Raw genomic sequence first — 25,852 nt, forward strand, 5'->3', positions numbered from 1 at the left:
TATTGTTGTTGTTTTTATGAGAAATGGCCAAGAAGCCTTTGTTGATTTTGTGGAACCATTTCAAAAGATAGCTTGTTAATTATAAAATATCCTTCAAAATGATGGCATACTTATAATTCTAGCTCAAATCTCCATTGCAAAAATGTCCATTGCCATGTGTTAAATTTTTTTGACATAGCTTTTTTTTTTAAATTTCATTTGTTTTTGCTGCTACTAAATGCAGCAACCCATGTATTCAAGTCACTAGGTAGTTCCCGTCTTGAACCCTGAGGAGTCTCTATCTTGTCACAGACTAATAACTATTCTGGAAGACCAAAATGTCTTCCTGCTTGAGTAAAATCTTCTGGGAATTAGAAATAAAGGACTGCCTTTCCAATTTTCCAAATAGAACATTTCCCAAACGCTTGGCCAATTAAGATGCTAAGAGGTAGTTTCGTGCACAACATGGCTAAAGACACAACATGTGGAGGCAGGCTGCATGGATTCTACTCCTACTGATACTTGTGTTCTCCGACAGATTCCTTAACAACTCTGGGCCTCAGTTTCTGCCTCTGAAAATGCAGATAAGAACACCTACTCCATTGCTTCTTGCAAGGATTAAATGAATTACATCATAAAGTGTTTAGAGCATTCAGAGCAATAGTAAGCCATCAATAAATGAAAACTATAATAATCATTCTTAGTGCTTTTAATGAGATGTTTCATTTTACTAGTTAATGTTATTTTGGTCACACACTCCTAATTTCCTATTTCAAGAATTTATTGTGATGTTTTATGAATTTTCAGTTCTTTGATAGAAACTAGAAATGTTAAGGGACATCTAATTTTATATATTTAAACTATTTAAACACACTATTTTTCTACAATGGTACCCTCTCTCAAAAGAAGATTTTTGTGATGATTTTTTTTTATTGCTTTTCCAGATGTGGTTACTCCAAATGGCTTGAATGTTAAGAAATTTTCAGCGGTACATGAGTTTCAAAATCTACATGCCATGTACAAGGCCAGGATCCAAGATTTTGTTCGAGGTCATTTCTATGGGTATGCTCTTCTTTATTTAAAAAAAAAAATAAATAACATGTGTCTTAGGGACCTATGGCATAGAGAAAACAAAATTGTTATAGTAAATGTTTATCTTTCCCAGCCCCCTTTGAACTATTTGTATATTTTGTTGCTGTTGCCTTATTTCATTTGAAACTGTTTTGTTTTGTTTTAGTCATCTGGACTTTGACCTTGAAAAGACTTTGTTCCTTTTCATTGCTGGGAGATACGAGTTTTCAAACAAAGGAGCTGACATCTTCCTAGAAGCCTTATCCAGGCTAAATTTTCTGCTGAGGGTAAGAACGCTATAGAATGCCATGCAATACTTTTATAAGCGGACTTCCTTCTGTGGGAAGTAAAGAACTTTCTGGCTTCTTAAGAAGTATCCAGCAGATATGTGATTGTGAATACTTAAAATGACAACCTTATTCTGAAAATGGCTCCAGCTTTTCAATTTACATATTGGGATCACCACGTTGTTCACTTGTGTCTCTGTCTATGTTATCTGGTATTTTTTTAAGAGAGCCACAAGCTTATTGTGTTCTGTTTTAAGATGACATTATAACATTCCTTTCCCTGTCCCAAGAGTTAACCAGTTGAAAGATAAATATGAAGAAATCAAGCAAATGGAGAACAAAATTCGCCATTTTTAAAACCGATAAAGACTGAGGGGCACCTTGGTGGCTCAGTCGGTTGAGGTTCTGCCTTCGGCTCAGGTCATGATCCCTGACTCCTGGGATTGAGCCCCTCATCAGGCTCCCTGCTCAGTGGGGAGTCTGCTTCTCTCTCAGCCCCTCACCCCGCTCTCTCCCTCTCTCTCTCTCAAATAAATAAATAAAATCTAAAAAATAAAAAAAATAATAAAACCAGTAAAGACTGTAATGGAAGATGTGGCTTGGTATATGGCACCCATAGGCTTCCTGATATTGAACCTTGCTATTAGACCTAGCTAGCTCATCACATTGCTGTGCTCCCCCAACCAAAGAAGACCTTCAGAGGAGCCTCTACCACACAGCTGGCAACCAAGCAGTTGCTCTCTGTGCAAGGGGAAGACGCACACAAACACTATTCCCCTCCCTACTCGCCAGCCATGTCTCCTCCCCGAGATTAGTAAGAGTCTTGAACTGTGAAACCAGGAGGTGTCCCACCACATGGAAACAAGGAGGGGAAAGGAGGTTCCTGCTTCCATGTGGAATCAGTTTCTGCTCAGGAAGGTGGGACTTAACATAGGTTCCCAATTAAGCCAGCAATAAAATCTGTGCCAATAGAAAAAGCTATACAAAATGGTACTATGGAATAGCTAGTGATTGAAGTTATTGGCTTATATTCTAATCCTATCATGTAAAAGTATAGAATAAATAACAGTAAGCTACGGGAGACCAGTGTAGAATTTCAATCTTACTGAGATACCAAGACAACCTAAACTTTCACTGTTCTCCAGTTAATTTTTTTCCTTGGACATAGATTTATTTTTGCCTTAGAGCAGACATCACACCAAGTATACTAAAAGATTTACTGATACCACTTAATAAGGAAATAATACATTAATAAAAACCCAACTCTGTAAAATAGGACTGAAGACTACATAGATTATTCTTTAATAGGCAGGAATAATCTTATTCCATAATATTTCCTGGTATGTGTCTATTCAACAAGCTTTAAAGATGGACTCAAAGTTATATCAAACATATATCATGTTTAGGGACATTATTAATCAATTTATCTATATATTTATTAAATAGTCACTTTATCTTTAAGTATGAAGAAAAAGCCAATTGCTATTCTAGACATCAAAGATCATTACAATACTTGGAGAAATTAAAAGAAAGCATTCTCTTTCATATAGTACATTTATTCTTTCATAGCACATTGGCTACTCCTGGAGTGAGTTTCCTATTCTATGACTTCTGTAGATTTTTTTAACAGAATGTCAGACCCTTGAGGGGGCTATAAAGTATGCAGTGCCCACATTTAGGATATAGTCATTTCCAGAATGCACGAACATTCATATGTGCACGGTTTTAAGTGAGCTTATGCTTCCATTCTCACAGTGGTTTGGATATGTCATTTCCTTCTGAGATGTGCTAGGTAAGAGGAAAAGAAAACAGAGTCTAGGATCAAAAACACCAGTTTGAATCTCAGCCAATAACCTGTTATAGGATCTCAGACAAAATATTGAAACTCTCATGCCACTCTTTCAATTAGTCAAATGAAGAGAGTGGTATCTATTGTGCACGGTTTTTATGAGGATTGGATTAAATTATGCATTTAAAGTGTCCGGCACAGTGCCTGCCACACCAGAGGGGCTGAGCACATGCTTGTTCCTGTACTTTAGGACTAAAAAACCAAAATGCCGCATTATGGCAAGACATTTAACAGAAAAGTGTAAATCATCTATTTATGCAAATCAATGTGAATACACTAGAAAAAAATAGAATAAAACAAAACTAAATCCCCATAAACTTTCCAATCTGAAATTTTAAAGAGCTAATTTTGGCCTTGTAACATTAGCTCACATTCATGTGACTTTTTTTTAACCCCAGAAAAGCACCGTGATATCACTAGCAATTGCTATGTATTTTAGCTGCTTAAGGAAAATATTTTATGTCTGAATTTTCAAATTGTTAATCAACAGATCTTGACTGAAAGCCAGATTTAAATTAATAGTTCTGAGTTAAGCTTCAGAAAGGTGGGTTTAATTTCTCTGTGAATCATAAATAAGTATTCCTTTTATCTAAAGGTAATTTAAAACATTGTTTTTTTTAAGTTTAAGGTCCATCTGTTGATGTTTTCGTTTATCTTTGGTAGTTAACTTGTGTTTCCTAATCCCTCACTAGATGCATAAAAGTGACGTTACAGTGGTGGTGTTTTTCATCATGCCTGCCAAGACAAATAATTTCAATGTGGAAACGCTGAAAGGCCAGGCAGTGCGGAAACAGCTATGGTAATCTCATGTCTTGTGAATGTTCTCAATAAGTGTCAAGAGATGTTTTTAACATGCATAATTTCTGATATATCTCCTTCAGCTGTTTTTTCTTTAAGATTACTATAGCACAAGGGGTGCTTGGGTGGCTCAGTTGGTTAAGCTTCTGCCTTCAGCTCAGGTCATGATCCTGGGGTTCTGGGATCAACCCTCCACGGTGGGCTCCCTGCTCAGCAGGGAGTCTGCTTCTCCTTCTCCCTCTGACCCTCCCCCCTGTTCCTGCCCTCTCTTTCTCTCTCTCTCTCACAAACGAATAAATAAAAAATCTTTTTTAAAAAAAGATTATGTTAGCACAAATGCTACTGGGTTCTCTTCTCATAGGCTACTATGTCAGATTATGTAGTGCCTATCAAACTGTGTTACTATAAAAACTTTGGAATGAGCCACCATGGAAGGAAAAACCTCTGTGGAAATCTTTAAAGATGGGTTGAATTTATTTTTAATTTTATGGTGAAAATTTAAAAATGAATGCCGGGGCGCCTGGGTGGCTCAGTCGTTGAGCGTCTGCCTTCGGCTTGGGTCGTGATCCCGGGGTCCTGGGATCCAGCCCCGCATCGGGCTCCCTGCTCGGCAGGAAGCCCGCTTCTCCCTCTCCCACTCCCCCTGCTTGTGTTCCCTCTCTTGCTGTGTCTCTCTCTGTCAAATAAATAAATAAAATCTTTAAAAAAAAAAATGAATGCCAAAGTAAAGAGATTAGTATAATGACCCCCTCCATGCCCATAGCTCAGCTTCAACAATCACCAATGAATTCGCCATCTTGTTACATCTATACTTCCATCCACTGCCCTGCCCTGCCCTGCCCTCCACCCTCACCTGAAAATCATCAAGCAAAAAAATGTTAAGCTCTGTGGGCAGCTCGGGGTGTTCTGCTGCCTCAGCTCTGAAGGTTTGAGCTCAAGCTAAATTGGCAACTAGGAAAAACAGTAGAAGAGGTTCCACAAAAGAGACCCGTAATTTCAAAGGATGCACTTGACAAAACATCAGCGTGGCCATGGCAAACAAAGATTTTAAATTGCGACACTGTTTAAATTATAAATCTTTCAATTCATACAGGGACATTGCACATTCTGTGAAGGAAAAATTTGGGAAGAAACTCTATGATGCATTGTTAAGGTAGGTGCTGGGAGTACATAACACTTCAACATTTTAGGGTTTCACTATTCGAATTCAACAACTTATACATTATCATGTATTTCTTTTGTTCCAAATATAAAGGAATTAGTAGCCTTTGAATTATATTATACTCATCATTATTAGTAGTAGTAATATTATATCATGGGAATGGGTTTTGTTTTATCCTTCATCTGATGAATACTTATAAATAGGTTGTACAAATGAGAACATATTCCCATATGCAAATAGGCTCTAATTCAATGGGACTCTCATTAAGAGTTAATATATCAATGTGAAACTGAGGGAGATTTCGTGAGATTTTTAAGTCAAAATATATATTAACTTTATATATTAAATACATATATTTACTTATATATTAAATTAAAATATTTATTAACATTAAGTAATGTTAAGTAACCTATATTTACTTAATGAATAATAAACATTTAAATACATAATAAAATAAATGAAATATATAAATTTATAAAATAAAAATCTAAATAATTAAATCAAATCAAAATATATTATAAAAGAATAAAAATATATATTAAATATATGAATTTTGTTAGAATATGAAGAGAAAGCTGTGTTGTCTCCTGACTGATGGTGGCAGGCATGCATCATTTCCTTTAACCAGTAAAAATATCAACTTATAGATGGACAGTTATGGCCACTTGTGAACGTAGTACTCAAGAGTAGGCAAAATATAATGGAAGTATCCTTCTGATGGTCAACAGTAATGCTTTAGAAATGAATTTTAACTTTCTTTTATGCTATCAAAATTGTTCTTTTATCAAACTTCTTCATGCTCTAGGAATTTGTCTATGAGTGTCATCAGGAAACCATGTTTGCTTTATATTTATTTTTAAAGTGCTTAGAACACTGTCTGACACCTAGGAAGCATTGAATCAGTGCCTGTTATTTTTATTTTTCTTATTAACATTGTTTTGCCCACAGAGGAGAAATTCCTGACATGGACAATATTTTGGATCGAGATGATGTAACAATTATGAAAAGAGCCATCTTTTCAACCCAGGTAATAAAGACAAGAGTGCCCAACACTTCCCAAGATTGTTAAAATCAATTTAGACCAATATTTTAATTTATTGGAATGGGCTAGTTTGGGAAATGTGTGAACCCAAAAGCTAGAAAAGTCTTTCTTATGCATTCACCTAAATGACAACTTGGCTTATTTTCTTTTTAGTGCTTTTCAGGGCTCCTTAAAAAAATTTCATGAAACTTATCTTGTAGCCACTTAAAAAATTCCTTTGGAACCAATATATCCATTTGAAAAACTCTGTATATTGCAATGACAACAAAATAGTCCCTAAAATTTTCGAAAAGCGTAGCATTTTGAGTCACGATCAAGAAAAGGTGAATGTTTCCCAGTTGAGTGGACTTACTGAAAAAAGGGAAGTAGGCATGCACCGACATCTTGTCATAACAGTGAGGCATCAGGCACCATCAGAGGACAGCTCTGCTAGAAGGATCCAGGAGAAGAGCTCATCTTAAGTCACAATTTCAGGACACCTTCATTCCAAATAGGTCCTAAGAGCAATCAAGAAGTCTAGGCCTTTCACGTAGTGGCTGCAGGTGAGAAACAAAAATATCATGTGTTCATAATATCCGAAGGAAGTTCTTCAAGCCATTATCCCTCTGAAACCCACACAAAACTTAGTCATCATCATTAGTGTCATCCAAAAGATGGAAGGCATGAAGGTTGGATGACATGTTGCCAATGACCTATTGTTGAAATTAGTCACACTTATTAATTCTTTCCACAATTGACATTTTCTTTCCTCTATGACTTCAGCGACAGTCTTTGCCTCCAGTGACCACTCACAATATGATTGATGACTCCACTGATCCCATCCTCAGCACCATTAGACGGATCGGACTTTTCAACAGCCGCACAGACAGAGTCAAGGTAGAATTAATTGTTTACACAAGGCACTTCAAAATGACATAGAATATACTTTTTCAGAATTTATTAGAAGTCTCCTGTATTTGTTTTGACATGTTTCAGAACTATGTCAAATGATATTTCTAAAAAAAATTAATTCTGTTTGCTGTCTTGGGTAATTAAAATATAATGTCTGTTTTAGTATCATTCTTAACGTTGTACAATATTATCAGTAAGAATAGGGAAATTGCCTAATTTTTATGATACAAATGTATTCTAAGAATTACTTTAATTAGTGAATCTCTGAGATGAAAATGAATTGTCTTTGTTTCTTCCCGATAAAGTTCAACTTTAAGGGGATAATATGAGAAGCTTCCAGTTTCAGAGAATATGGCTAATGATATTTTTATGGAATTTTCTATAGACCAACTCATTCTTTTGATGCTTGAGTTTCTAAATGATTAAGTACAGTGTGAGTTTTTTAAATTAAGACCTGGTTTCTGCCACTGTGGAGCTTAGTCTCTCTGATGTGTACTGAGGGAGTACTATGTTCAGGCACAGTGCTAAGTGTGGGACACAATGTTGAACATGTAGACAGTTGCTTATCTCTACTCAATCCCATTCACCAATATTCAAGATCAGGTTGTCACAAGCTTTTACCAATCTTTTCAAAGGTCCCACTTTTTCTTCTTTTTTTCACCTTTAGCAGATGACTTGAGAATTCAATGTATAAACTCCTTCAGTGCCTCTCAAATATAGATTTTGACCTATTTTTACCTATTTACCTTTGGGTTCTGGGGATTGCTGTTGATCTCATTCCCTCCAACATTCTTGGGAAATTTACCCTGTTAACCCTCCCTTATACTGCAGGTTTACTAGCTCCTTCCCTTGCTGTCTACGAATATTCCTTAAATTTTCTCGCATTAGAAAGCAAACAAACTTTGCCTTAACCTGGTCTTCTCTTGATGTTTTTAAATGTTTTGGTCTTTTCTATTCTTCTCTGCAAAATCTCTTGGAAAAAAATAGTCTGTTTGTAAATTTATTCCTTATCTTGCATTCACTCCTTGATATAGGCATGAGTGGATGTGGTGGAGGGAGACAAGTTAGGGCCCTCCTGCCACAGGATAGGAGAGAGATGATTAGGGGCCCTTAGAAAGGCCATGCCGTAAGTGCTAGAGAGGACGGAATAATGGAAGAGGTGGTTGTATATAGAAAATATCATACTTCGTAATCAATGGTCATTGGGAGGGAAAAAGAGGGAGAAGGCAAAGATGATAGCCTTCTGGCTTCAGTGTTTAGTCAATACTTTCTAAAAACTAAGGAAAGGCTTTATCAGAGTTGGCTTGAGGATTGCATCAAGAATTGAGCTCAGTTTTTGGTAGATCGTTTGAGTTATATGTGAGCTATTCAAGTTAAGATGTTTCATGGGTACTTAGAAAACAGGGCTTCATAAAGTGAGCTATCAGTGGAGGGGCAGCAGGGGATACCTGGGAATGATGACCCTGCCATGCTGCAAGACCAGGCTGAACGAGCAGAGAAAAAGTGTTGACCCAGGAAAACCTCAAGATTTAAGAGATTAGAGGAGGAAAAGTCAGTGCAAGAAAAGAGCAAGAATTAGAAGAGAAAAATATCTCAGAAATCAAGGCAGGAAAAATTTTCATGATAGTAGATAGCAACAGCTCATAGTACAGAATTAACTGATACAAGCTGTTTATAAAATGTTCCATGCAGTGTTATCCCATCCATTTTAAACATGTTCTACACACACACGTGTGAGTGTGTACATAGACACACACATATGTGTGTATATTTCCCTGTGCCATAGAATTATGGGTGACTTTTATTTTCTCATTTGTGTTTTTGCATTTCCAAAATTTTTACCCCTAGCACACATCACATTATAGGCAGGCTACAGATTTTTCCCTGGAAATGCAGGGATGTATCTCCCAAAGGCACACAATTGGATCAGCACGATCGGATCTGCAGGAACTTACCTCACTTCAGAGTGTATCAGCACTAATTTAACTTCATTTTCATGTAGTTTAGACCAGTTCTTCTCATTTTTTTTTTCCTCTTGGAAAGGAAATAGTGACAGAAAGAAAGCCTATTATTTTCCTGTTCTGTTTTACACAACTTTGTCACACTTAGGTTTAAACCTGTGGCTCTTCCTCTGAGGATCTGTCGGGTGCCTGGCACACGATATGTACAATAAATATAGACTGAACAGGGGATGTGGAGCCATGACTGTGGTTCATGCTTCCTTTGCTCTTGGGAAGACTGAGTCTGGAAGGTCCCCTGAAATTGGGAGCTCTGAACAAAGTATGCTTTGCTGATCTGTGTGTGTGTGTGTATATGTGCGTGTGTGTGTTTTAATATGATAACAGTGAAGCCATTTCTCAGGAAAGGACAAGTACATTATTTCCTAAGTATGTTAAACTTCATCCCTCTGTGTCTTTGCTGTTGTTATTCTTTCTGAAGTGCCCCTATCTCAGCCATTCTAACAGCTTCTTTGGGATCCAACCTAGAAGTCATCTCTTCCTTGTGTTTGTCCAACATGCATTCATCTACTCCAGACAGGGCAATCACTTTCTTATCTGCATTCTCAAGGTGCTTTATATCTGCTACAAATATAGGAATCATCACACTGAGTTATTTGTATGTTTAAAATATGTATGTCCATTCCTCCAGTGAGACTGTGAGTTCTTCGAGGCAGCGATCATGTCTCATATAAATTTTCTCACTTTCCATTCTCTGAGAAGCAGACACCAAGACAGGATTAGATGTGAAAACACTTATTGGTGAAAATGCCTGTGCAGGATAGAGATTGAAAGTGAAAGCAGGCAGGGAGGGGTAGTCCGACACGGTGGAAAGAGGGGGAAGGAAGGATGAGGAGGGAAGACCCACAGACTGCAGCCCAGTTCTAAACACTTCTCAACCTTTTTTTTTTTTTACAGTAAGTCAAATGTTATTAACAAAAACTAGAATTAATAAAAATTAGCAAATGCATGAAAAATATACACACCTAGCAGCACAATGTAGTGACTCATAAAGGGAAAAAGCAGACCACTAACATGGCTGGTCAGCTAGGGGAAAGAAACACACACACACAGAAGCACGTGCACTTCTGTGTGTGCCAAAAAATTTAGTTTTCAACAGTACAATCAATCTATAGCTAACAACGATTCTGAATTATTTTCCAGTGCTTCCTTTCTTAATACAAAAGATGCCTCTGTGTATGTGGGGAGGGGTGATGAATTGTGGTTTACTGTGATTTATTTTAAATATATTAGCATTACCACACACATCATTTCCCTATATCTAAACCTTCCCTTTATATTTTACTTTCATGTGATTTGTTCACCTACCAAACAGTTTCATGTTTGTAGGCAGACGGGTGCCTTATTCGATGAGCAATTGCATGCGACAATTTTCATAGGGATTCCTATTAGTTGGAGTAGGGATTTTCCAAACAAAAGTTGCCCATTAAAAGAGTCACTGGTTGTGCAGAAATGAGTTGACACTGGTACCCATCTCTGCCAGGTCTATAGGCTAGAGCAGCTGCTGTAGTTGCTCCAGAGGGGAAGTGGTTGGGGCTGTCAACCGGGATCCCTTATCTGCCTTTAAATCTCTGCCACTTACTCGATTTGCAAATTTACTTAATCTACCTCAGTCTTCTCATCTGTAAAATGGTGGCAAAATAGGCGCACACTCACAGAATTGTTGTGAGGCTTAAATAAGTAATAGATGCTCCAGTTAGTGCAGTATGTGGCACGTGGCAAGTGCGTGATAAATGTCAGCTCTTATCTGTACTTAGCCGGGTCCGTAGCAGATGATAGGTGCTCAGTAACTTTTAAAAGAGAGGTGTAAACAGAGTTTGATGAGAGTAGAAAATGGAGGATTTATCTCTGCCTGGAGAATTTGATAATGTTTTATAAAAGGATGACATGTTAGCTAGATCTGGACTGACGAGCAGGAGTTTATCATGCAGACAACAGTTCATCATACAGAGAGCCGGCAGAAGTAGATAAAAAGGCACAGAGATATAAAAGCACATAGCTTCTGTAGAGTGAACGGAGAAGGAAGTTTGTCTCATACAAATTATGTTTATATAGATAAACTCATGAACAGTTTGAGACTTACATTGGTTATTATCATAAAGCAAACACACACACAAGAAGTAAAAGAATAGCCCCTTCATAGCAATATACTCTCAAAGCACTGAGATAAATTTTGGTCAACTCATAATGAGGTATTTTATTTATAAATAGTATCCTTTAAAAGCTTAACACTGACTCAGGCCCTGTGCTAATGTGAGTACTCATTTGATCACCTGCATATTTACAGAACTCTATACAGTGGTTCTTAACTCTCGGACAAGCGCTTTATATGAATGCAACCACTTGATTCAGGAAATGTTGCAGATTATTTTGAATTTGAATTTATCATCAGTTCTGCCTCGGCAGTGGGTGCAGTGAGAAAAACCTACAGTGCAGACTCCAGGTCTTGACCCTGTGCCAGTACTCTGTGAAAGTAAATTAACTGCCTGGGATCTTAATTCCCTCACAGGATAAATGTGGTTAGACGACTTTTTGGTTTTTATTTGTTTTTTCCCTACTGATCCAGCGCCTGCTGTGAGCCAGGTGCTTTGCTGGGGGCTTTTGTATACAGGATCTCATTTAATCCTCCCGGTAACCTTGAGCTGACCTCTAACATCCCTTCCTCCGCCCCAGGCCTCCGTCATTGGCTGTTCAGGGCCCAGAGCAGCTGCGTTAGTATTTAGTTATGCTGTCATTCTGTTTGGCTGGAAACAAAAGAAATGAGCCATGATATTTTCATGTTCCAAAATGGGCTTTGGAGAGTACAGATTTTCCCAGGCTCGGAAATGCCAAAGTAGGACAATGAGTTTTGAATCCCTGTTTGCTGATATTTGCCAGGAGTACAGTGGTCTGCTGATTTGATGATTGTCTGGACACAGGATCTGCGTCTGTCTCTTTTCCTTGTGCAGGACTTTGCACATGATAAGGACTCAAATCATGTTCTGTGGAGGAAAATGTTTTATCTATTTTTATTTTGGGCTTTGTGATTGTGATTGAATGAACTATCATTTTTAGGTACTACTTTTGGATATTTTACCATTCTATTGCTTAAGTTTAACCTAGGTCCTATTTGTAGATCTCCTGACATGGAACTAATGTATATAATTTATTTATAATATTTATAATTTTTCTTTTTTTTTAAAGATTTTATTTATTTCTTTGAGAGAGAGAGTGAGAGAGAGAGAGAGCACAAGAGGGGGGAGCGGGAGAGGGAGAAGCAGACTCCCCGCTGAGCAGGTAGCCCGATGCGGGACTCGATCCTGGGACTCCAGGATCATGACCTGAGCCGAAGGCAGTCGCTTAACCAACTGAGCCACCCAGGCGCCCTATAATTTATTTCTAAAATTAGAGTAATGAGAATGTCATGATGTTGCTAGGATTAAATGAAATAATATATGAGAACAGTATTTATAATACATAAAGTATGATACAACTGTTATCATTGTTGTTATATATCCAAATTAGGGTTTTTCTTCAAAGTAATCTCTTTGGAAAGATATACACTTATTCTTTTATTATATATGTTATATTATGTTTATATACATATAAATAATATATATTTATATGTATATTATATGGCATATACTATATAATATATAATAATGTGTTATATATTATGGCATATAATACATAATATATACAGTATAAATATATACTATATATCATATATTATGTATGTTATATATGTATGTATATGATGTATATTATTTATATGTGTACAATATAAATACTATATAGTATATACTATATATCTATACATACATATATATAATCCAAATGCTTTTAAATCAGATTTTATTTATATTTAATAACTACTTAACTATGGGGGAGAGGCTGACAAATTACCTAATAATGGTTCAAGAAAAACTTCAATAAATAGGAGAAATTGGAGAATTCTTCCATCCGGGTGACCACTTAAGTAGCTGTTCTAATCACACCTTCCCAATGATAGCCATTCTCTCTCTCTCGTCTCCGCCTTCACATAACATTACCAGCAGTGTAGTCCCAGTACCAGCTCATACCAGTGCACGAGAACCAATTGCTAAATTCTCAGAAGTTTTGTGAGCCAGTTTTAAAAATAGCTATTTTTTAAAAATTAAATTATATCAACTTAAAATATAAATCAGTTATATTAAAATGAAAGGTAATGCTGAAACTCATCACATCCTAATCGTTTACTACATTTTACGATGATCTATGCACTTGACGCTATTTATGGCTATTGTACCCATCGATGGTGGAAATATTCTATAATGGTGTGCTACTGCCTTTCCCATCTCCAGTTCAGTGACATCACATTGGTAGCTTGAAACCGACCATAGCGGGAGTATCTAGAGAGTGAAAATAGGTGAACACTACGCGTCATGGCTTGATTAATTGTGTATCGATTGTCTAGACTTAAGAAGGTGGTAGAGAAATATGAACAATACAGATTAAACTTAGAAGGGTTGTGTCTAGAGTCATTACACAAAATTGTGAGTGGCATAAAAATATGAGGAAATATTTTTTCCATGTTCAAAAGCTAATATCCAACTCAGGAAAGAAGTCACTTACGTCACTGATGAACCTTTGAAGTTCTGATGTATATCTCTGAATGGATCAACATTTACATCATAACTACATTCAGTCCTCAGTTGAAACCATAAGTTGGTTCTAAATACAGGATTTTTGCAAAAGTCAACAAAAGCATGTGGGAGTATTTAACCATCTAGAATTTATAATAAGGAAGGTATTACACATATTTTATTAGACTTCATTCTTTAGAGAAGTTTTAGGTTCACAGCAAAGTTGAGCAGAAAGTACAGAGAGTTCCCACATACCCCTGCCCGCACTGCCTCCCCCACTGTCCACATATCACACCAGGATCTTATATTTGTTACAATTGATGAACCTACATTGATACATTATTATCCACCAAGATTCAGTTTACATGAAGTTATGCTCTTGGTGCTTTACCTTCTGTGACTTTTGATGAATGTATAATGACATGTATCCATCATTACAAAATCATACAGCATAATTTCACTGCCCTAATATTCTTTTGTACTCTGCTTAGTCAACCCTGCCCTCATCCAAGCACTGATCTTTTTTCTGGCTTCATAGTTCTGCCTTTTCCAGAATATCATATAATTGGAATCATATAGTGTGTGGCCTTTCAGATTGGCTTTTTTCACTTAGTAATGTACATTTAATTTTTTTTCCATGTCTTTTCATGGCTTGATAGCTCATTTCTCCTTAGCACTGAATAATATTCCATTGTCTGGACAGTTTATTTATTTATTCATCTATTAAAGGTTATCTTGATTGCTCCCCAGTTTTATCAATTATGAATAAAGCTGATACAAACATCTGTGTGCAGGTTTTTGTGTGTACATTTTTTATTATTTGGAAATTGTATGCTATACATTCTTTATATCAATAAAATGTATAGTAAACTTATGTACAAATATATACTTATATTTTGGTTTTTCATTCTTAAACATGTACCAGAACACCACTGCCATCATAAATACTTTGGCTTTTATTCTGAGTGAAATGGGAAGCCAGTGAAGGATTTTGAGCACGGGAGTACCTGGCACTTTTAAATCTTCACTCTAGTTGTACTGAGTAGAGAACTTGGCAGAATAGAAGCAGGGATCTAGGTTAGGAGGTGATTATCTCCAGGTGAGAGAGGATAGTAACTTGGATGAAGGTTTCTAGTCTGATCTAATCTAGATGAAATTCCTCGTACATCTCTAGAATCTAGAACACAAGGCTTCTACAGTATCAAAATACCGAAATGTAGGAGATTTTTGCTTTAATTTCTTTTTTTTTCTCATTAGAATTTTCCTTTTTTAGGTAATTTTGCACCCAGAGTTTCTATCCTCCACCAGCCCCTTATTACCCATGGATTATGAAGAGTTTGTCCGAGGTTGTCATCTTGGAGTATTTCCATCATACTATGAACCGTGGGGTTATACTCCAGGTATGTGGCATGTATAGATTGTGGAATGTTTTAAATTTTATTAATCTATTATTTTATGCACATGGATTTAATATTCAAAGCTGATATGTAATTTCTACTAAGGTTAAATTATAATAATATACTGTATTACAAAGAAAAATAAGGTGTTATAAAGATTACGTATTATTGAGTTATCTCTACCAGTCCCAACTATTCATATAAAGGAGAAATTGAGTGCAAGTAGGTTTAAGATGAGAAATAATGGTCCAGCAAAAGTGTTCTCTAAAACATATTTCAGAATTTTTTTAAATTAATGGATGTACTTAATTTTTAATAGGTAACACATTCACATAGTTAAGGAAACAAAGAGTATAAGAAGGTATACAGTGAAAAGTCTTCTTCACACCCTTGTCACTCAAAAAAGAGGTACTTTTAAGATAAAATGTCAGTTCGGTGATAGGTATTATGACCCTGACATCATTCCATTCAGATCCTCCACCTCTTCATCTGCCTTTTTTTTCCCTCCCTGATGGTGGATTCCCAGATGCACTACCTATTTTTCTTTTTTTCCCCTATGAGCATGTTTGTCATTGGTATCAAGAGCTATCAATTTGTATTTGTACTGAAATGCTTAATTAAAAAGGAAACAAATACTTTAAATAAATGCCAATGGAAAGTATATAATACTAACTTTTACATCTCATATTAGTAATCGGAGATTTTCCTCTTTATTTAAATATAATTCCATTCATAATTTTAAAAGAAAAGGTTCAGAAAACATTTTTATGCATAATTAATAAATTTTGCTTTCTGATCTCAATGTCATCATTGTCCAACCAAGGGGTGGCATCGGTCAAGGTTAGGGAGATCATGGTTGAATTATGAAGAGGAAGAATTTTTCTAATCTTTGTTTTCTGATCCCAGAATTTCAATATAGAATTTTAAATTCTATATAAGTAGTATCTACTGATGAATCACAGACCTGTACCTCTGAAACAAATAATACATTATGTATTAAAAAAAATTCTATATAAGTAGTATCTTTACATAAGGAGCAACATGAAATTTCTGCCTCTTTTGACATAAGGTCCTACTCTATCATTCTAGGTTCCACCAAGAATAATTTGCCAGCAGCTGTAAAAATATTAAAACCTCTGGGGAAAATAGATAAAATATTATCTCCTCTTGAAACGTGACATAGAAAAGCTATTGATCTAACTCTTCCAGCTATCTCTTTTGTAGTTCTAAAAATTGTTATGGGTATCAGTTGTCACTTTTATAAAGATGGTGTCTTCTTACTTATGAAATACCCACATATTATCTGAAATTGTTTATAATTGAGTATCTATCTTTTAAGATACATAAAATGCATATTTCACTGATGAACTTAACATTTTGTTATTGACTTTTGTTCCTATTATTTCTAGTAAGTAACATAATTTATTATCAAGGAAGTTTCAAAAATAGAGAAGCACAAAACCAAAGTCTGAGTGAACTGAGGGATGTGGGAAATCCTTTACATTGGGTAAAGAGAATGTTCTATAACTTACAGCAGACTTTCCACCAAACATCATTTTATAGGACAAAGATAAACTTAACCCAAAATGATAGAGGAGATACATCTAGTATTTTAAGATAAAGACCAGCAAAACTATTATAAAAGATAAGTAGATGGAAAAAGAAGTTTGAGAATGAGTCATTCTCTGTTTTGAACTAACCAAAGGAAATTGGTCACTCCTCACCTAACCTGTAGTTACAGAAATAACAAGACCCCTAGTGGTTTAAGTTTGGTGTTAGCATATTAGATAATTCTGATTTTTTAAAAATAACTCTTTATTTGATACTAAGTTTAACACACTCCAGAAAATATTCATTTAAGGCTGTGTTTCGAGAAAATCCAATGATTATAAGTGCTTATTCCATTAAATTCATTCAATGAAAATTTGCAGAGATTATGGGTACCTAGCACTTCATTACATGTATTTTAATGAGTATTTAATAAAAATAAGGTTCTGTGAACTTCCATGGAATTGTAGGCAAAATTCTTTATACATATATGAGTAAGAATTTTTCTGGGGATGAGTTCCAGGTTTTCATTAGATTCTCATATGGGTCAAGAATCCCTGTCCCATTTTCTCCTCCACCACTCCCTCTAAAAATTAGGAAACCACATCTCTCTTGAGATAAACCACGAGGCAATACTTGCAGAGCAGAAGAAAAGGCCACTGTCTAAACTGCATTACTTCTTTCTTTTTTAAATTTTATTTTATTATGTTAATCACCATACATTACATCATTAGTTTTTGATGTAGTGTTCCATGATCCATTGTTTGCATACAACACCCAGTGCTCCATTCAGTACGTTCCCTCTTTAATACCCATCACCAGGCTAACCCATCCCCCCACCCCCCTCCCCTCTAGAACCCTCAGTTTGTTTCTCAGAGTCCATAGTCTCTCATGGTTCATCTCCACCTCCGATCTTCCCCCCTTCATTTTTCCCTTCCTACTATCTTATCTTTTTTTAACATATAATGTATTATTTGTTTCAGAGGTACAGGTCTGTGATTCATCAGTCTTACACAATTCACAGTGCTCACCATAGCACATACCCTCCCCAATGTCTATCACACAGCCACTCCATCCCTCCCACCCCCCACCACTCCAGCAACCCTCAGTTTGTTTCCTGAGATTAAGTATTCCTCATATCAGTGAGATCATATGATACATGTCTTTCTCTGGTTGACCTATTTCGCTTAGCATAATACCCTCTAGTTCTATCCACATCGTTGCAAACTGCAAGATTTCGTGTGGTTTTTTTTTTTTTTTGATGGCTGCATAATATTCCATTGTGTATATATACCACTTCTTCTTTATCCATTCATCTGTCAATGGATATCTTGGCTCTTTCCATAGTTTGGCTATTGTGGACATTGCTGCTATAAACATTGGGGTGCACATACCCCTTCAGATCACTACATTTGTATCTTTGGAGTAAATACCCAGTAGTGCAATTGCTGGGTCGTATGGTAGCTCTATTTTCAACTTTTTGAGGAACCTCCATACTGTTTTCTGGAGTGGCTGCACCAGCTTGCATTCCCACCAACAGTGAGGAGGGTTCCCCTTTCTCCGCATCCCCGCCAACATCTGTCATTTCCTGACTTGTTAATTTTAGCCATTCTGACTGGTGTGAGGTGGTATCTCATTGAGATTTTGATTTTGATTTCCCTGATGCTGAGCGATGTTGAGCACTTTTTCATGTGTCTGTTAGCCATTTGGATGTCTTCTTTGGAAAAATGTCTGTTCATATCTTCTGCCTGTTTCTTGATTGGATCATTTGTTCTTTGGGTGTTGAGTGTGATAAATTCTTTATAGATTCTGGATACTTTATCCAATATGTCATTTGCAAATATCTTCTCCCATTCTGTCGGTTGTCTTTTGGTTTTGTTGACTGTTTCCTTTGCTGTGCAAAAGCTTTTTGTCTTGATGAAGTCCCAACAGTTCATTTTTGCCATGCTTCCCTTGCCTTCGGAGATGTTTCTAGAAAGAAGTTGCTGCAGCTGAGGTTGAGAGGTTGCTGCCTGTGTTCTCAAGGATTTTGATGGATTCCTGTCTTACATTTAGGTCTTTCATCCATTTTGAGTCTATTTTTGTGTAAGGAAATGGTCCAGTTTCATTCTTCTGCATGTGGCTGTCCAATTTTCCCAACACCACTTTCCCAACACCATTTGTTGAAGAGACTTTTTTCCATTGGGCATTCTTTCCTGCTTTGTAGAAGATTAGTTGACCATAGAGTTGAGGGTCCATTTCTGGGCTCTCCATTCTGTTCCATTGATCTACGTGTCTGTTTTTGTGCCAGTACCATACTGTCTTGATGATGACAGCTTTGTAATAGAGCTGGAAGTCCGGAATTGTGATGCCGCTAGCTTTGCTTTTCTTTTTCAACATTCCTCTGGCTTTCGGGGTCTTTTCTGGTTCCATACAAATTATAGGATTATTTGTTCCATTTCTTTGAAAAAAGTGGATGGCATTTTGATAGGGATTGCATTAAATGTGTAGGTTGCTCTAGGTAGCATTGACATCTTCACAATATTTGTTCTTCCAATCCATGAGCAAGGAATGTTTTTCCATTTCTTTGTGTCTTCCTCAATTTCTTTCATGAGGATTTTATAGTTTTCTGAGTACAGATTCTTCGCCTCTTTGGTTAGATTTATTCCTAGGTATTTTATAGCTTTGGGTGCAGTTGTAAATGGGATGGACTCCTTAATTTCTCTTTCTTCTGTCTTGTTGTTGGTGTATAGGAATGCCACTGATTTCTGTGCATTGATTTTATAGCCTGCCATTTTACTGAATTCCTGTAATGAGTTGTAGCAGTTTTGGGGTGGAGTCTTTGGGTTTTCCACATAAAGTATCAAATCATCTGCAAAGAGTGAGAGTTTGACTTCTTCTTTGCCAGTTTGGGTGCCTTTTATTTCTTTTTGTTGTCTGATTGCTGTGGTTAGGACTTCTAGTACTATGTTGAATAGCAGTGGTGATAGTGGACATCCCTGCCATGTTCCTGACCTTAGGGGGAAAGCTCTCAGTTTTTCCCCATTGAGAATGATATTCGCTGTGGGTTTTTCATAGATGGCTTTTATGACATTGAGGTATGTACCTTCTATCCCTACACTCTGAAGAGTTTTAATCAAGAAAGGATGCTGTACTTTGTTAAATGCTTTTTCTGCATCTATTGAGAAGATCATATGGTTCTTGTTCTTTCTTTTATTAATGTATTGTATCACGTTGATTGATTTGCAGATGTTGAACCAACCTTGCAGCCCAGGGATAAATCCCACTTGGTTGTGGTGAATAATCCTTTTAATGTACTGTTGGATCCTATTAGCTAATATTTTGGTGAGAATTTTTGCATCCATGTTCATCAGGGATATTGGTCTGTAATTCTCTTTTTTAATGGGGTCTTTGTCTGGTTTTGGGATCAAGGTAATGGTGGCCTCATACAATGAGTTTGGAAGTTTTCCTTCCTTTTCTATTTTTTGGAACAGTTTCAGAACAGCTGGAGAAATAAACTGCATTACTTCTTGATTAGTAGGGAAATCTTTTTTTTTAACCCACCCCCACTAGCCAACCAAGATTAATTCCATCATCAAATATAAATTCCTTGTTAAAAATGCAGACATCCTGGGCGCCTGGGTGGCTCAGTCGGTTAAGCGACTGCCTTCGGCTCAGGTCATGATCCTGGAGTCCCGGGATCAAGTCCCACATCGGGCTCCCTGCTCGGCAGGGGGTCTGCTTCTCCCTCTGACCCTCCTCCCTCTCGTGCTCTCTGTCTCTCATTCTCTCTCAAATAAATAAATAAAATCTTTAAAAAAAAAATGCAGACATCCTTGTGAGCGGTAATACTTCTTAAAAGAAACATATCCACTATTTTATGAAAAACAGGTTTTGACTGGCGGGGGGGGAAGATGGGGGAGGGTATGGGTACAATGGACACTTGGGGAAGTGGAGGGATTTGTGGCAAGGGAGATTAATACGACGGGAGGAGTTGCTCATGTCCCAAACCCACAAACTCACCAGACTTAGAGACACAGCTTAGAATGGAGCAAAAACCAAAACCAGCCAGAATGAGAGAGACAGGGTAGAGTAGCAGTTCCAAACAGAAGCCCTGGAACCAGGCACCTGGCTTCAAATCCCACCTCTACCCCATTCCCTGCCTTTGTGACATTGGGCAAATTATCTAACCTCTCTGTGCCTCAATTTCTTCATCTGTAAGATGGAGATAATGTCAGTCTTTTTTTAAGATTTTATTTATTTGCGAGAGAGACAATGAGAGACAGAGAGCATGAGAGGGAGGAGGGTCAGAGGGAGAAGAAGACCCCCTGCCGAGCAGGGAGCCCGATGCGGGACTTGATCCCGGGACTCCAGGATCATGACCTGAGCCGAAGGCAGTTGCTTAACCAACTGAGCCACCCAGGTGCCCCGATAATGTCAGTCTTACTTCACGTGGTCGTTGAGAAGATTAAATGAGTTAATACATGTAAAGAGCTTAGTACTGTACCTGATACAAAATAAATATTGCTATTACTAGGCCAACTTGGGCTTCTCCCCCCTCTGTGTGCATAAGAGGATATAGAAGCGGGTCTGAAGCCAAGCCTTTGTCTATTTCCCCTGGCAGCTGAATGCACTGTGATGGGTATCCCCAGTGTGACAACCAACCTTTCTGGCTTTGGCTGTTTCATGCAGGAGCACGTGGCTGATCCTACTGCTTACGGTGAGGTTTTTCATCATTCACCCAATGCAGGGAGAAGTAACCTCTAACCAAACACGGGATCTTTAGGGAGCCTAACTTTAAAGCTATCCTGATGATTAAAGTAATGTTTATACTTCTTGTTTAATTAAAAGTAGATTTAATTATGTGGTTCATAGAAAAGATAAAAATGCTATTAATATTAAATATATTGATGTTACAGTAACTATGGCCTTAGAGTATATAGAGTAGTCAGCGTCATTATTTTAAAAAGTCTGTGCCATTAGCAAAATTCACTTAAATTGTTGAAGATGGCAGACGAATTTGCATACCACCATCTCTGTGTCTGTGTTGCCTAGCAGCAAGAAAAGCGAGATGGGATGGATTGTCTGCCTACACATTGCCAATTTCCTGGTCTTCTATGGTCTCCTCATCACGGTTCTCTTTCCTCAGGCTAGAGCTGTGGTTCTCAGGCAGGACTGCACGGTGGGAACACTGGGGAGCCTAAAAATCACTGATCCCCAGGTCTTACCCCAGAGATTGTGGTTAGTGAGCAGTCCCGGGGAGAACCACTGATCCAGGGTATCCCTCTACTGCCAAATTTTTTTAGCAAGATCCATCGTGTTGCATGTGTGTTGGTGACAGTTGTAAACCCTTAGGAGGAGATCACAGAAGAAATACAGCCTTGGAAGGGGAAAGATAAAACGGAGGCAGCAGGGGAGTCAGGGAGTGGGTACTGCATGTGGTGGTTTGTGATGGAACCTAAGGAATGGGAGAAGAAACATTCTAAGGTTAGCCCTATGTATACCCGTGCTTTGGCTTTTGTGCTCCTCAGGTATTTACATTGTTGACAGGAGATTCCGCTCTCTGGATGATTCTTGCAATCAGCTGACTCAGTTTCTCTATGGATTTTGCAAACAGTCACGCCGCCAAAGAATTATTCAGAGAAACCGAACTGAGAGGCTCTCCGATCTTCTGGATTGGAGATACTTGGGCAGAGTAAGTTAAGTTTGGGATGGAGAGAACCGCTTTAGAAATCCCACTAGACTGGGGCCCCTGGGTGGCTCAGTTGGTTGGGCATCTGACTGTTGATCTCAGTTCAGGTCTTGATCTTGGGGTCATGAGTTCGAGCCCTGCCTTTCGAGCTGTGCTGTGTGGAGGCTACTTTAAAAAAAAGAAGAAAGAAAATCCCACTGGGATATAAAAATATAGATTCTAGTCATCATCTGCAAAGTCAACCCTGTACCATAATTGTTGAAATCTCAAGCAATGTTTTCATGTACTTTTTTTACTTAAAATGAGCTGGCAAAGCCCTACCCCCAAATTTTCTTCTTCTTTTTTTTTTTTTAAGATTTTATTTATTTATTTGAGAGAGAGAGAATGAGAGACAGAGAGCACGAGAGGGAAGAGGGCAGAGGGAGAAGCAGACCCCCTGCTGAGCAGGGAGCCCGATGTGGGACTCGATCCCGGGACTCCAGGATCATGACCTGAGCCAAAGGCAGTCACTTAACCAACTGAGCCACCCAGGCGCCCCCTACCCCCAAGTTTCCATATTTAGTTTGAGCTTATAACAGCAAGTCTGTCAGGATCTAGCTGGGATCTTTCTAGTTAGTCTATTGTCAGTGCTTAACTTGATGCATTTCAGCTATTGGTTCATGAATATGAGGAAAACATCTAAAGAAACATTTCTATTTTGTTTGACTCTAAGCAATAATGTGACCATATTCCATAAGTACAGTGGGAGTGGGAATAATATTGTTTTCAAATGACAAGTACAGGAAATACCTCCTTTCAACTATGCAATAGGTTTGTAAATACCCAGATGTCTATATATCTTAGTACGGGATGATTTAATAAAAAATCAGCTGACTTTGCCTTCACATCCTGTATCTGCTTAGATGCCACTAAACTCTCCCTGACAAATGATAGATGCTGCCATTTGCCAAGTGGCTACATATCTAATGACGGTGCTCATCACAACCCTGAGTGATTCATTGTACTGTCTCTATTTTACAATGAAAGCAGAATGATAAGGCTCTTAGAAGTTATGTTTCTTTTTTTAAGATTTTATTTATTTATTTATTTGAGAGAGAGAGAGAACACGAGCAGGGGGAGGGGCAGAGGGAGAAGCAGACTCCGCGCTGAGCAGGGAGCCCGATGATGCGTGGCTCGATCCCGGGACTCTGGGATCATGATCTGAGCCGAAGGCAGATGCTCAACCCACTGAGCTGCTCAGGCGCCCCAGAAGTTATGTTTCTTGTCTAAGGTCTCAAGCAGGACTTAGGTCCAGCTTGTCTGATTACTTAGGTACCCCCTTTTCCCCATATCATACTGCTTCTCTGTAGCATGAAGCCAGTGTTTTAGCACATAATTCAGAGTTTTCAGTAAGGCCAGTATGGCTTTTCCCTTCTACTTTTTGTAGTATTTCTTTACTGATTAACTGGAAAATAATAAAACTGTAAACCATCAGTTTTTTTTCTGATTCTTAAATTTAGGGTGAATAGGTTCTGCCACTTTACTAGGAGAATAAGATTTTATATAATAACATGGTTCTTGAGATATATAATATTTTTTAAACTGTGAATTGGTTTTTCTATCATAGTATTATCAGCATGCCAGGTACCTGACCTTAAGTAGAGCTTTTCCAGATAAATTCCATATGGAGCCTACATCACCACCAACGGTAAGTATTTTATGTATTATGTATTTATTTTGAAATCTAAATTTCTTGTGTATGGTAAGTCCTACCAATACTTTTTAATTTAGCATTAGTTAAGGATGGAAACTTTTATACTTTTTCATAATGTTGCCTTAAAGCAAGGAATAGAGGAACCGACAAGTCAGACCAAGTCAAAGCCCTTGATTCCGAGTTAGCCTTATTTAGCGGATGAGCCGATGGTCAGCTAATTCATGTCATTGGAGAAGCACTTCCACATTAAAACTCTCCCTGCCTTAGTACTTGAAACCTCTGTGTTAGACACCCATTCTTTCGGGAGCTGCTGAAAAATGAACTGGCCTGCTTTAACAGCAGGTGAATTCTCTATCCAAGGAAATGTTTAAATATCAGGTAACTACTTGGCAACAGTAACATAGAGTGAATTCAGGAACCACGGGAGGAATTGGACTGGATGAGTATTTATGTACCAGTCAGCAGTGCCCAGCAGGGAGTCTTCTTCTGAAGCTCTGTTAGACATTTATATTCATGAGATGAGCATAGGCTACTTGCCATCACATTCACTTAGAAGGATATAAGATAGCAAACGCAGCTTGAAGTAGGACAGCATCAGACATTTCTCTTCAGTGGGATCAGTCCTTACAGCAGTCTACACAGAGGTCCCAAAGCACACCTCTTTGCCCGCCCCTGTCCCCTCCCCTTCCCCCCCTCCCACCGCCCACCAGGCGAAAGCTTACGTGCAAAAAGATGAGATCCCTATCATTAGGTATGAGATCTATCCTAGCTTAGTAGTTTCATGCCCCAGGGAGCCAAGATCTCATGTAAATCTCCACAGATCGGCAGCGTCCATGGCCTCCATGAGGAATATGCACAAGTACGAGAGTCATCCAATTCAGGGATTCCCAAAAGCTGTAGATCCTCATCGAGTATTTATAAATCTCTGAGTTCAGATGTGATTTCCCAATCAGGAGTCCCTTTTACCATAATCAATTTTGCACAACTTATGTTCCACCTATATCAAGTGTCAAGGGAAACAGATCTCAAAAGTTAGCCCAAGGTAAAATTTGCTCATGCAGAAGGTGACAGGGTTTTGAAAACCCTTCAGAATACAAATTCCAACTTTCATGCTCAGGATTGTAACAGGATTAATGGCTTAGCTTGTTTAGAGGCAGTCGCTCGACTTGATATTAATTCAGCTATATTCATCCATTTATTCAAATGATTCAATTACTAAGTATTGAACTCCTACTCTGAGCCAGGTCCTAAGTGCATGAATCAGCTCCTTTTTTTTTTTTTAATTTATTTTTTTTTATTGCTTTCAGGCCAAATATCTGAACGTTGAAATGATTGTATGGGTATGACGTGATAATAATGAACACAAGTAATTGAAATACAGAGTGACAAGTGCTGCAACTATTTTATACAGCTGTCTTCCCCAGTCAAACATGTGCTCTCTCGAAGGGCAAGAATCATGTTTTTCTTCTTTGTTTCCTCAGTGGCATTTTGGTACCTGACCCATAATTGCGCTTATCACTCATTGATCAAATGAGTTATCTCAGTGAATCTTAGGTAGAAGGGCAATTTGATTAAAACCTAGTGACATTTGCTCATGCACTGAAATAAAAGTAACTGGTGGAATTTCAGAGTCAACTAAGTGGCCTGGCTTCCAGGATTCTTTCTAATGGTGGCTGTCCGTGGCATGTCCACGATACCCATGTTCTGTAATTTTGTTGAGCAAATCTGCAAAGTGACATAGGGACTGCCAATATGAGCAGTGTAACATGACAATTGATATTAAAGGCTAGGGATTGATCACAGCCCTGGTACAAATCTTTGCTCTACCACTTACATGCTGCA

The 25,852-nt window shown here is 37.8% G+C and overlaps 1 protein-coding gene across 2 annotated transcripts in view; it reads left to right on the forward strand.

Annotated features, from left to right (window-relative positions):
* Positions 1 to 25,852, forward strand: part of GYS2 (glycogen synthase 2) — a 66,627-nt gene that overhangs the window by 39,314 nt on the left and 1,461 nt on the right. For both annotated transcript variants that reach the window (XM_035028098.1, XM_035028096.1), the window contains exons 6-15: positions 924 to 1,041; positions 1,217 to 1,337; positions 3,879 to 3,985; positions 5,078 to 5,137; positions 6,095 to 6,173; positions 6,951 to 7,064; positions 14,975 to 15,101; positions 21,250 to 21,345; positions 22,157 to 22,320; positions 23,924 to 24,004. In XM_035028098.1, the coding sequence (XP_034883989.1) occupies positions 924 to 1,041; positions 1,217 to 1,337; positions 3,879 to 3,985; positions 5,078 to 5,137; positions 6,095 to 6,173; positions 6,951 to 7,064; positions 14,975 to 15,101; positions 21,250 to 21,345; positions 22,157 to 22,320; positions 23,924 to 24,004 (1,067 nt within the window). The remainder of the gene's footprint in view (positions 1 to 923; positions 1,042 to 1,216; positions 1,338 to 3,878; positions 3,986 to 5,077; positions 5,138 to 6,094; positions 6,174 to 6,950; positions 7,065 to 14,974; positions 15,102 to 21,249; positions 21,346 to 22,156; positions 22,321 to 23,923; positions 24,005 to 25,852) is intronic.

Source organism: Mirounga leonina, unplaced genomic scaffold, assembly GCF_011800145.1.
Source record: "Mirounga leonina isolate KUSES-001 unplaced genomic scaffold, KU_Mleo_1.0 Mir_201, whole genome shotgun sequence".
In the NCBI taxonomy this organism is placed as follows: Eukaryota; Metazoa; Chordata; class Mammalia; order Carnivora; family Phocidae; genus Mirounga; species Mirounga leonina.